General features: G+C 44.5%; 1 protein-coding gene across 1 annotated transcript in view; it reads left to right on the top strand.

Annotated features, from left to right (window-relative positions):
• ADGRB1 (adhesion G protein-coupled receptor B1) overlaps nucleotides 1-12265 on the top strand; it is a 132906-nt gene that overhangs the window by 27344 nt on the left and 93297 nt on the right. The window contains exon 2 of the mRNA XM_061608037.1: nucleotides 9948-10051. Coding sequence (XP_061464021.1) covers nucleotides 9948-10051 — 104 coding nt within the window. The remainder of the gene's footprint in view (nucleotides 1-9947; nucleotides 10052-12265) is intronic.

Genomic DNA, 12265 nt, shown 5'->3' on the forward strand with positions numbered 1-12265 from the left:
AATTTTTTTTTAGCTTTTGTTCATTGCTGTGTTTGTATCTGATTTTAATGTCTTTGCTATTTCTGTTTTTATTGTTGTAACTCGCTTTGAAACACCTTAATGCAAAAATGGGACGAATAAATAATAATAATAATGTTCCACTTAAGGGAAGACCATAAAGAGACGAGGAAGATGGATTGGAGGGCCAACTGAGGGTGAATATATGTTCAGTTCAGCAATGTTAACGCTTCAGTAGCAGATAGGTGACAATTAGTGGTGGTGGCTGTCCATCTTCAAGCATGCTTAGAGTGAGTAAACTGATTGCTTGGATCCATTCCAGTCTGGCTTCAGGCTTGGCCATGGCACCAAAACTGCCTTGGTCTCCCTGGTTGATGACATCTGTTGGGAGGGAGAATGAGCAACGTGACTCATTCTCCTTGATCTCTCAGTGGCTTTTGATACTGTTGAGCATGTTATCTTTCTGGAACGTCTCAAGGAGGTGGGGACTGGGGGCACAGTGCCTCAGTGGTTCTGCTCATACCCCCAAGGCCATTTCCAAAAAGTAGCTATGGGAGGCTACTGTTCAGCACCATGGGAATTATCCTGTGGTATTCTGCAAGGTTCCATCTTGTCCCTCATGCTATTTAACATCGGTATGAAGCCACTGGGAGCTGTCACCAGGAGATTTGGAGTGAGGTGTCATCAATATGCAGATGACACCCAACTCTATCTCTCCATTCCATCTGAATCAAAAGAGGCAGTTGAGGTGCTGGACTAGTGGTTGGAGATGTAATGGGCTGGATGTGGACCAATAAATTGAGGCTGAATCATCAAAAGAAAGACGTGTTATGTGCCAGAGTTCTCATGTCTAGGTGGTGGAGAGATGGCCTGTTATGAACAGGATTGTACTCCCCTGGAAGGAGCAAGTCTGCAGCTTTGGGGTACTCCTGAATCCAACATTGTCACTGGAGTCTCAGGTGTCCTCAGTGGCTAGGAGTGCCTTTTTCCGGCTCTAACTGGTGCACCAGCTTCTGTCCCTTTTGGACAGAGATGACTTGGCCACCATGTGCCATGCTCTAGTAACTTCTAGATCGGATTGTTGCAATGTGCTCTACATGCGGCTGCCCTTGAAGACGACATGGAAACTTCAAGTGGTCCAAAGAGCAGCAGCAAGATTGCTAGCTTTGGTTGCTGTTAGATCTCATATAACTCCTGTTTTAAAACAGCTGCAGTGGTTGCAAGTTTGTTTCTGGACCTGATTCAAGGTATGCTAGTGTTAAAAGGGCCTAAACAAATTAGGCCACAAATATCTCAGAGACCATCTCCTTCCCTACAGACCTTCCTGGATGTTGAGTTCAGCAGAGGGAGCCCTTTCTGGTAACCCTCAGAAGCTTGGGGTGGTGGTGGCCTGGGAGAGAGCATTCTGTGTGGCAGCTCCTAAGTTGTGGAACTCCCTTCCCACCAAGGTGTGACTGGTAACCTCACTGTACAGCTTTAGGTAAATGCTGAAGACATACCTCTTTACCTAGCCTTTGACACCTTGTTGTTATGTTGTTGTTGTGATGTGCCTTTAAGTCGATTACAACTTATGACGATCCTATGAATCAGTGACCTCCGATGGCATCTGTCAAGAATCACCCTGTTCAGATTTTGTAAGTTCAAGTCTGTGGCTTCCTTTATGGAATCAATCCGTCTCTTGTTTGGCCTTCCTCTTTTTTACTCCCTTCTGTTTTTCCCAGAATTATAGTCTTTTCTAGTAAATCATGTCTTCTCATGATGTGTCCAAAGTATGATGCCCTTAGTTTCATCATTTTAGCTTCTAGTGACAGTTCTGGTTTAATTTGTTCTAATGCCCAATTATTTGTTTTTTTCATGGTCCATGGTATCTTCAAAGCTCTCCTCCAACACATATTTCAAATGAGTTGATTTTTCTCTTATACACTTTCTTCACTGTCCAACTTTCACATCCATACATAGAGATCAGGAATAACATGGTCTGAATGATCCTGACTTTAGTGTTCAGAGATACATCTTTGCATTTGAGGACCTTTTCTAGTTCTCTCATAGCTGCCCTCTCCAGTCCTAGCCGCCTTCTGATTTCTTGACTATTGTCTCCATTTTGGTTAATGACTGTGCCGAGGTATTGAGAATCCTTGACAAGTTCAATGTCCTCATTGTCAACTATAAAGTTACATAAATCTTCTGTTGTCATTCCTTTAGTCTTTTTGACGTTCAGCTGTAGTCCTGCTTTTGTGCTTTCCTCTTTAACTTTCATCAGCATTCGTTTCAAATCATTACTGGTTTCTGCTAGTAGTATGGTATCGTCTGCGTATCTTAAATTATTGGTATTTCCCCCTCCAATTTTCACACCTCCTTCGTCTTGGTCCAGTCCTGCTTTCTGTATGATATAATCTGCATATAGATTAAACAAATAGGGTGATAAAATACACCCCTGTCTCACACCCTTTCAGATTGGGAACTCTCTTTGGCTCTCTCAAACCCCCTCACCACGTTAAGGTGTGCTCATCCTACAGGTGGCTAGGATTGCCTTTTGCCACCTTCAACTGGTAAGACTGCCACGGAGAAGTCTAGGTTGACCACAGTGACCCGTGCGCTGACAACCCTAAGATTGCATTATTGCAGCATACCCTATGAGCCAGGAGTGTTCAAATAAGTACTGCTGCTCTAGATATTTTGTGTCTGTCATCATTCACAGAGTTGCTCAGCAAGGTGACAAGACCTGACAGTCAAAGTAAAGCTGTGCACAAATGGCCTCTCGAAAATGTTCTGCTCTATTTGTGGGCAAAGAAACTGTTTCTCCAAATTTCTCTAGTGAGAGTAAACGTTCTCCAACAGTTTCTTAGGGAGGGGCTCACTGTCAGGACCAGCAGCAACACAGCTTCTTTCTTCCCCCCCCCCAATGATTGCCCCCTCCATCTGCTCTTGCAAGTGACAGCACCAGCAACTGTGTTGGCAGCCTAGCCATCAATTTCCATCTTCCACAATGCCCTAACGTCATTCCAGGGCATTGGGGTGTGTGCATTGATGACCGCCATTCAAAAAGGGTGGATAATATTTGCAGAAAATTCTGCAAAGCAGCCTTCTTTTATCAGTTTGGGAGCAGTGGTTAAACAGAAAAATCTCAGAATTTTTATTTTTTTATTATTTTTTATTTCTTTATTAGACTTATATTTATTTATTTATTTATTTATTTATTTATTTATTAGGCTTATATCTCACCCTTCCTCCCAGTAGGAGCCCAGGGCTGCTTCTTAGAAAAAATATCTTAAGATAAATTTCAGCAGCGCTCTTATTCAAATATCCAGCTGTGCAGCATCCATACCTACATGTACATAAAATTTATTCATTTATTTTCTTGCAATGCTATCCAGCCTTTAAGAACATAAGACAGTAAGAAGAGCCTGGCAGCTGGATCAAGCCAATGGCCCATATAATCCAGTGTCCTGTTCTCACAGTGGCCAACCAGATGCCCCAATAGGAAGCCCACAAGCAGGACTTGAGTGCAACAGCAGATCTTCCCACCTGTGATTCCCAGTGACTGGTATATTGGGTGCAAATATTGCCTCTGACAGTGGATGTAGAGCACAGTCAAGGCAACATACGTGTGGTTCCCAAGTGGTCTCGCATCCAGGCACTGACCAGACCCAGACCTGCTTAGCTTCAGCAAGATGTTGGCCTCATGTGCCTTGAAACCATTCCCCAGGACTCACTGCAGGCATGGAGGATCAGTAATGGGACTGCAGATACATTTATTTCAAAAAATTATTATTCACTTAATTAACAAAAAAGCAGTGTATAAGTAACACCTGGCTAAAATCCATAAACAAATATATATAAAATTATCATCATCACCATTAAAAATGGAGATAAAAATCAATTACACCTTAAAAAAAGCTGTTAAATCATGTTTCTGGATTGCCTTGCTTATGACGGCTTGGACTGATGGGGAGTTGGATTTCAACAATATCATGAGGGTCATAGGTTCCCTATCTCTGTTTTAAGGTTCAAAAAGAGAAGCTTCTGGAACTCATTCATACCCTGCTAAAACTGAACCCTTAAAACCCAACTACAAAAGTGACCCAAACATCCTAATAATGAATGTGTTTTTTTGTGAGAGTAGTGGATGTTTGACATCTTCACATGAACATTTCCACTCCACGTCTTCGGCTGCCTCTTGCAGAGAGAGGGAAAGCACTAATGTGATGATGTCACCTTACGGCCCTCTCCCCAATGTACACACACCTGCCATCAGCCCCAACCAGAAGTCGGAGGTATCGGGAACTGCATCCCAGCAATGTCCAGAGGGCCACAGGCCAACCACCCTGGTGTAGATTGTTCCACTCCCTTTTAAATTTTGAGATTAGAGAGCCCTCTGGTGTTGGAGGAGAGCTTTGCAAATACCATGGACCGTGAAAAAGACAAATAATTGGGTCTCAGAACGAATTAAACCAGAACTGTCACTAGAAGCTAAAATGATGAAACTGAGGTTATCATACTTTGGACACATCATGAGAAGACGTGATTCGCTAGAAAAGACCATAATGCTGGGAAAAACTGTCCACAAGCCACTGATCTGTGGGCCTCAATCATGTCACCTGTCAGCCTCCTAAGCTGAATAGAGTTTAGCTCCTTACATCTTGTGTCATAAGCCTCGTTTAAGCTGGACAGGGAGGCACAGCTGTGAGCGGCTTTGCATTGTTACGCCCACCATTTAGGGGTTTTTTGGTGTGTGTTTTTCTGGCCATGAGATGAGTGAAAGGTTGCACATTACCAGTTTGGAAATCTGCCTGGAGAACCTTGTACGCTTTTGAACAGTGCCTTTAATTTGAGGTTCTAACGTCAGTTTGAGAATGACTGGAAAGGAAAGCATGCAGTGACCAAACGACCTGAGTGCTTGTGGACCTCCATCCATTTTTCTTCATACTGCTTCAGAAGGAAAAGAGAGGTGATTTCGTTTGAGACACAGGGTCACATCCACACCATCCATTTAAAGTACTCTTATACCATTTTAACAGCCATGGCTTCCCCCAAAGAATCCTGGGAAGTGTAGCTCATTAAAGGTGCCAGGAACTGTAGATCTGTGAGGGGTCTCCTAACAGCTCTCAGCATCCTTAACAAACCATAGTTTATCGATGTTTGGTTAATGTTTTTAATGACCCTTTTATGGCTGTTTTAACTGATTTTATTTTTCTGTGTTGCACTCCACCTTGCTATATTCTTATGAAAGTATGGATTATAAATGTGTAAATAAATATATAAAATAAAATACAATTCCCAGCGTTATTTGGGGGAAGCCATGACTGTTTAATTGGTGTAAGTGCTTTAAATGTTGGGTGTGGATGTGACCACAGCTCACAAGGGCTTAGCTTCAGAACCCATTTGCCACCATTGAAAATATTATCAAAAGTAAGTGCGCTTTTAAGAATGCACAGCAAAGGTGGGGAATCTCAGGCCAAATGTGGCCCTCTAGGCCTCCCTACCTGGCCCTTGGATCTCTTCCAGGCTACACCCCTAATTGGCCCTGCTTTGCATCCAAAGGGTTGTGGTCAACTAAATACCAATCGGGTTTCAGGACTGGTCACGGAACTGAAACAGCCTTGTTCGCTCTGGTAGATGATTTGAGGAGGGCATTAGATAGGGGAGAATACACCTTTCTTGTCCTCCTCGATCTCTCAGCGGCTTTTGATACTGTCGACCACAGTATCCTTTTGCTTCGCCTGGAGGGATTGGGAATTGGAGGCACTGTATTACAGTGGTTCCATTCCTTTCTCTCCGACAGGTACCAACAGGTAGCGTTGGGGGAGGAGGTGTCAGACCCTTGGCCTCTCAATTGTGGTGTGCCACAGGGCTCTATCCTCTCTTCCATGCTATTTAACATCTATATGAAGCCGCTGGGGGCAATCATCAGGAGATTTGGGCTGCGATGTCATCAATATGCGGATGACACTCAGCTCTATCTCTCGTTTAAATCTTCACCAGAGTTGGCTGTGGAGACCTTGTCCAAGTGCCTGGAATCCGTGAGTGGATGGATGGGAAGGAACAAGCTGAAGTTGAACCCTGATAAGACCGAGGTACTACTTGTGGGGGACAAGAGAAGGTTGGGCGACTTTGACCTGAAGTTCAATGGGGTGAGTCTACCCCTAAAGGACCAGGTCCGCAGCCTTGGGGTTGTGCTTGATTCCAGGCTGTCCATGGAGGCTCAGATTTCGGCAGTGAGCCGGGCAGCCTGGTACCAACTACACCTCATACGAAGGCTGCAACCCTACCTTCCTGTTCATCAGCTCCCACTAGTGGTACACGCCCTGGTCACCTCTCATTTGGACTACTGTAATGCGCTCTACGTGGGGTTACCCTTGAAAACGGTCCGGAAATTACAACTGATACAAAATGCGGCGGCTCGACTACTTACGAATAGTCGCCGCTGAGATCACATCACACCAGTGTTGTTCGACCTACACTGGCTTCCAGTTGTTTTCCGAGCCCAATTCAAGGTGTTGGTATTGACCTTTAAATCCCTACACGGTTTCGGCCCAGTTTATCTCACGGAGCGCCTTCAACGCCACCAATTATGCCGCCCGACAAGATCGGCCACACAGGGCCTTCTCTCAATCCCGCCAACAAAAACAGCCAGATTGGCGGGTACAAGAGAGAGGGCATTCTCAGTGGCGGCCCCCACTCTTTGGAACTCCCTCCCACAAGATCTCCGGCACGCCTCTTCCCTAAATGTATTTCGGAAAGCCTGAAAGACCTGGCTCTTTCAGCAGGCCTTCGGGGTATCCGGGGAGGGTTAATTGTTATAACTGTAATGCCTTCTGCCCAGTTTTAATATTGTTGTTGCAGATGTATTGTTTTTATATTGTATTACTGTATTTTATTAATTGTATTTTAACTATGTTGTAAGTCGCCTAGAGTGGCCATTGGCCAGATAGGCGACAAAGAAATTAAATTTATTATTATTATTATTATTATTAAATTTTACTCAGAGTGGGCCCATCGAAAATAATGGACCTAAGTTAGGCATGTCCATTGACATCAATGGGTCTACTCTGAATAGAATTACTACTGGATACAACCCCAAGCCTTTTTGCCAGGCAGGCATGTGTTCCTGATAATGTGTCTTGGTTGCCTGGACAGAGGACAGAAACAGGAGTGTGTGAGTGTGTGTATGAACTAGCCTACTATACAAAGGTAAAATAAACTGGGCATGTTTAGCCTGGAGAAGAGAAGACTGAGGGGAGATATGATAGCGCTTTTCAAGTACATGAAAGGTTGTCACATAGAGGAGGGCCGGGATCTCTTCTCGATCGTTCCAGAGTGCAGGACACAGAATAATGGGATCAAGTTGCAGGAAGCCAGATTTTGACTGGACATCTGGAAAAACATCCTAACTGTTAGAGCCATACGACAATGGAACCAATGACCTAGAGAGGTAGTGGTCTCTCCGACACATGCTCCAAGGCATTCAAGAGGCAGCTGGACAGCCATCTGTCAGGAATGCTTTGATTTGGATTCCTGCATTGAGCAGGGGGTTGGACTTGATGGCCTTATAGACCCCTTCCAACTCTACTATTCCATGATTCTATGCATTCATTGCTCTGCCCATTTTTTGCCTCTGGCCCCTCCCACTGCTGGCACATCGCCCTTAGAGGATTGTCCAGAAGTCAATGCAACCCTTGGACTGAAAAACATTCTCCACTCCTGACATATAGAGACCTTTGAGACTCTGAAACCCCAGTTCAGGGCAACTGCTCTTGCCAAAACAGCGCCTTGGATGCCACAATTCCTGTTAGCCCATGTGGCTGACAAGTGGCATAAACACAGTTTATGTATTTATTTTAGACCGTTTTTAGCCTGCCCACCATCCACAGATCTCCACAGACGAGTTATAGTGTTCTGAAACAACAGTAACAAAAGGGATGTCATGGAACTGATGAGGAATTAACAGCAGAGAACCTTGTGGTACCTTAGAGATTTAGGATTATCATCAACTGAGTTCTACTCAGAGTAGACCCATTGAAATTAATGCACATAAGTTAGCCGTGCCTATTAATTTCAGTGGGTCTACTGTGAGTAGAACTATCATTGGATACAACTCTTGGCAAATTTATAATGGAATATGCTTCGTGCATTTCACTTCATCAGATGCCTAAGAGCACAAGAAGAGTCTGGCTGCTGGATCAGACCAGAGGCCCATCTAGACAATGGGAATTGACTCTGGAAAGCCAACAAGCTATGGAAAGCCAGTGGGAAGCCCACAAGTAGGACCTGAGCAGAGCTTGGAAAAGTTACTTTTTTGAACTACAACTCCCATCAGCCCCAGCCAGCATGGCCACTGGATTGGGCTGATGGGAGTTGTAGTTCAAAAAAGTAACTTTTCCAAGCTCTGGACCTGAGCACAGTGGCACTTTCCCAGTTTGTGATTCCCAGCAACTGGTGTCGAGAGGCATACTGCCTCTGACACATGAAGTAGAACATAGCCACAAAGTGTTATCATTAGTTGCAAGTATATGGAACATGGTTGTTGTCAATTTGTGGGGGGAAGAGGATTGTAAACTTGGCTACACCCAATGCAACTGATGGGCAGTAGATACAGGACAGGAGGGAAACAGCAACACATTTTTCACTCAGTGCATAATAAATTTAAGAGAATGTGTGAGATGTAGTCATGACTCCACTGATTTAGATAGCTTTAAAAGGGAATTAGACAAAATCCTGGAGGATAAGTCTATCTCAGTGGCTACTAGCCATAGCTAAATGGATCTTCCATTTTTCTGTGATGAGGGCAAACTAGAGGGGGAAGCTGCCGCTTCCGTGTTCCATAGGGAGACACCCAACGATGGGTGTGTTGAACTTGTGGGAGAGAGTAGAGAAGGAGGAACTAAAGACAGTATCCAGGGTCACATAGAGTGGATTTAAGCAATATGAGCTTACTGCTAAAATGCAAAGCCACCCCAAACTTGCATTCACACATGTGGTAGCCTGAAAAAGAGCTGGTTAAGAGGCTTTGGAATAGCCATCTTCAAGTATCTGAAGGAATGCCCAATGGATGATGGGATATTTTTGTTGGCCCAGAAGGTAGGGCCTGAATCAATGGGTCCAAATTACAAGAAAGAGACCTTCAAGTAAACATTAGGAAGAACTGCCTAATAATTGGGGAAGCTGGAGAAGAGCTGAAGCTGGTGGCAGAGTATCAGTCTGCTGTCACATCCATGATAGCTGTTTCATGCGTAGAAGTGATCGTGATGTTGTGTAGCACATCGGAAGTGTGTTGATTTTTCCGTTGTATTGAGTTGTGCTTGTTCCTGTGAACTGGAACAGAACATGAACGACAGAGTTATCCAAAGGTCTCTCCCCAACCCTTTGGCGCTTCCCAAAAGCCAAAGCAGAATGATCAGTGAATTGCAGAAGAGGGAATTATAGGGGCGTGTGAATCATAGAATCATGCAGCAATAGAGCTGAAAGGGGCCTATTGGCCAATGAGTCTGTTTTCTGTCCTATTCACTTGGAGGCTTGTGGAATCTCCATGGAGTATCTAGAACAGCCTTCCTTTAAGAAGCCACTTGTATACAATGTAATCCCCAAAGGAGATATTGTTAACCTATTCCATTGATTTCAATCTGATGTGTATTTGAATACACATTCTGTAATTATTTTTGGGCCACACACACAACTAGGGTTGCACGTGAGTTTCTGCACCCAGCCGGTGTCCCTTCTGACTAACCTTGTGCATGCAGCTACCAGAATAGCAATTTTCCCTGACGGAAGGTAAATTAGACAGAATTGCTTTGGGATTAAGGTCTGCAGCAGCAAAATCACAATATCCAGGTCAGAAATCAAGCTTGTTGACCGATTATTATTACTACTCCATCACTAGGAAAGATCTTGCTATGAAATGTAGGTCAGCTACTCTTTCAAGTACACTCACGTGTGCATTTTCTCTCTTTCAGAATACGGAAAAAGTGCTTGTCCCTTCAGTGACATTAATCGTTGGCTGTGGAGTGTCTTCCTTAACTCTCCTGCTCTTGATAATCATTTACATCTCAGTCTGGAGGTAAAAGTTCTACTCTCCTTCATTCATATATATATATATATATACATATTCATTTATATCTTTGTATTTCTGTCTGAAGCCATATATCTACAGTTGTTTTCATCTTGCATGAAGGTGTCTGCAGTACATTCAGCCTAGGTGCTTTATGGTAATTAATTTATGCCTCCTCGTAAACACTGTGAGAGATAAGCAGGCATTTGAAAGTCATGAGGGCTGCCCTTCATCATGCAAAGACTGTAGGTGTGTTTGTGACCTGCCTGGGGAAGTTTCCTAGCCTTATTTAGAGCAGCAACTTACACGTCACAAAAAAGATAGGATCCAGATTTGCATTCAATTTGCATACATGTCTGTGTGTGTGTGCATGCGAACATTTAGAAATAATTTGTATAATTTAAATAGAAATATAGTACATCTCATTGTAGTAAGGAAGATGGTGATCAGGTAACTTGTGTGTCTGCAGTCCGGTCTGCAGTTCATGGGCCAAGTCTGATTGTTGATTATTTATTTATTTATTAAATGTATATCCTGCCCTTCCTGTCAAAGGGAGTCCAGAATGATATCAGGTGAGCCTTTTTTTTTTTTTTTTACCCATGTCGTTTGAAATCAAACCATGCGAGCAAAGGCACAGCCCACAAAGCACCAGCAATTATCTGACTGTCAGGTCTCGTGGAGGGTTGTGTACCTGGTTTTGAATGCTCCAATGAGCAGCTGATTGGCTGGGGCTTGAGAAGGCCAGTGCACAGTGGTTTGCAAACCACCGTGGTGAGTGGATCGTCAGGGCTTGCAAAACCAAAAGCACAGGGCTTTGCACAGGGCTTGGCGGGTACCCTACAAACCTCTATTGTCCTATATTATCTCTTGTAGGGCATGTGAGGATGGCCTGGTTGAAACAGCCTGAAGGACCAAATGGAGAGGCCTGGTGGGCCTAATTAGGCCCATGTGCTGGAGGTTCCCTACCACTGCTTTACTTTGTTGGGACTTCTTGGCTATTTCCATACAACCATTCCTTTATTAAGGCTTATTGCTGTTACTGAGCAACAGTGGACAGTAAAGGGAAGGGCTCAGGATAGTGTGGATTTAAGGTTCACAGAGAAGCAGCCAGTTCTGGTGGCCATTTTTAGGCATTGCTGCAATCAGTGCAATGGGGAGCAGGACCTCTCTGGCCCATGGAGCACCATCCACTGGGACACCCTCCTCCACAACCCCCGCTGAGAGGAATAGGAGCCGCATGAGAACACACCAGAGCCAAATGGATGCTCGGCCTCAGAGACAAAACATCAGGTCGGCAGATTTGGATTTCATATTACATTGGGCAGGAGGGGGAGGGGAAGAGAGAGACAAAAGAACAAATGCAAAGAAAGAGAAGGGCTAAAATGGACAGTCCGAGTGTCCTGCTCTTGCTTTTGTGGCTGCATCACTGCTGCCTGTCCCCACTTGTCATTCAAAGGATGACTGCCATGCTGTTCTCAGAGAAAGGGGCATCTGTGATGATGCTGGGCTGAGGCAACCTGGAGAGGCAGCATGCTTGGACCAGAGCAAATCCGCCAGACAAGGGACTCAAGAGCCAAGGATAGCCACAAAGTTAAGGCCAGCTGTTGTCTTAAGTCTGATCCAGAAGCTTATGATTCAGCCAATTGGAGGTGGGTAGGTATGAATTAGCTGTCTGGCTGGATGGAGCCATCCTGGTGCCTGTGAGGACATTATGAGCCTTGTAATCTGCAACTTTGAACTGCAACTTCAATTGGCTTCAGGCCAGAGGCAGCAAAGAACAGATGTGAAAGTCCACCGTTTTTCTCCTGACAGACAGAGATGAATCCCAAATATGATCTTACTGGAACGCTACCGTTGTTAGAGTAGTACATTTGCCAATCAAACGCTTCCTTACTTGCATCATTTAACCTGTGTAGGCCAATGCAAGGCATAGCTTAGTAGTGGAGCATCTGTCTTGCATGCACAAGGTACCAGATTCAACCCTTGGCAGCTCCAGGCAGCTCCATTCACTGTAGACAAGAATGAGATAGATGGTCTGGCTCAGTATAAGACATTCGCCTGGGCTCATGGTGCTGTACAAGCTAGGAACTGTTGTCCCCAAACCTCTACCCAGCATTTATGCCTCCCCCACTCCTCCTCCTGCTCTGGGATACCCTGTGCTAAAGTGGTTCATTTGGAGCAGTGGTTCTCAAACTATTTTGGTTCGTGGCGCACTGTAAAACA

The sequence above is a fragment of the Rhineura floridana genome, chromosome 1 (genome assembly GCF_030035675.1).
Source record: "Rhineura floridana isolate rRhiFlo1 chromosome 1, rRhiFlo1.hap2, whole genome shotgun sequence".
Taxonomy (NCBI): Eukaryota; Metazoa; Chordata; class Lepidosauria; order Squamata; family Rhineuridae; genus Rhineura; species Rhineura floridana.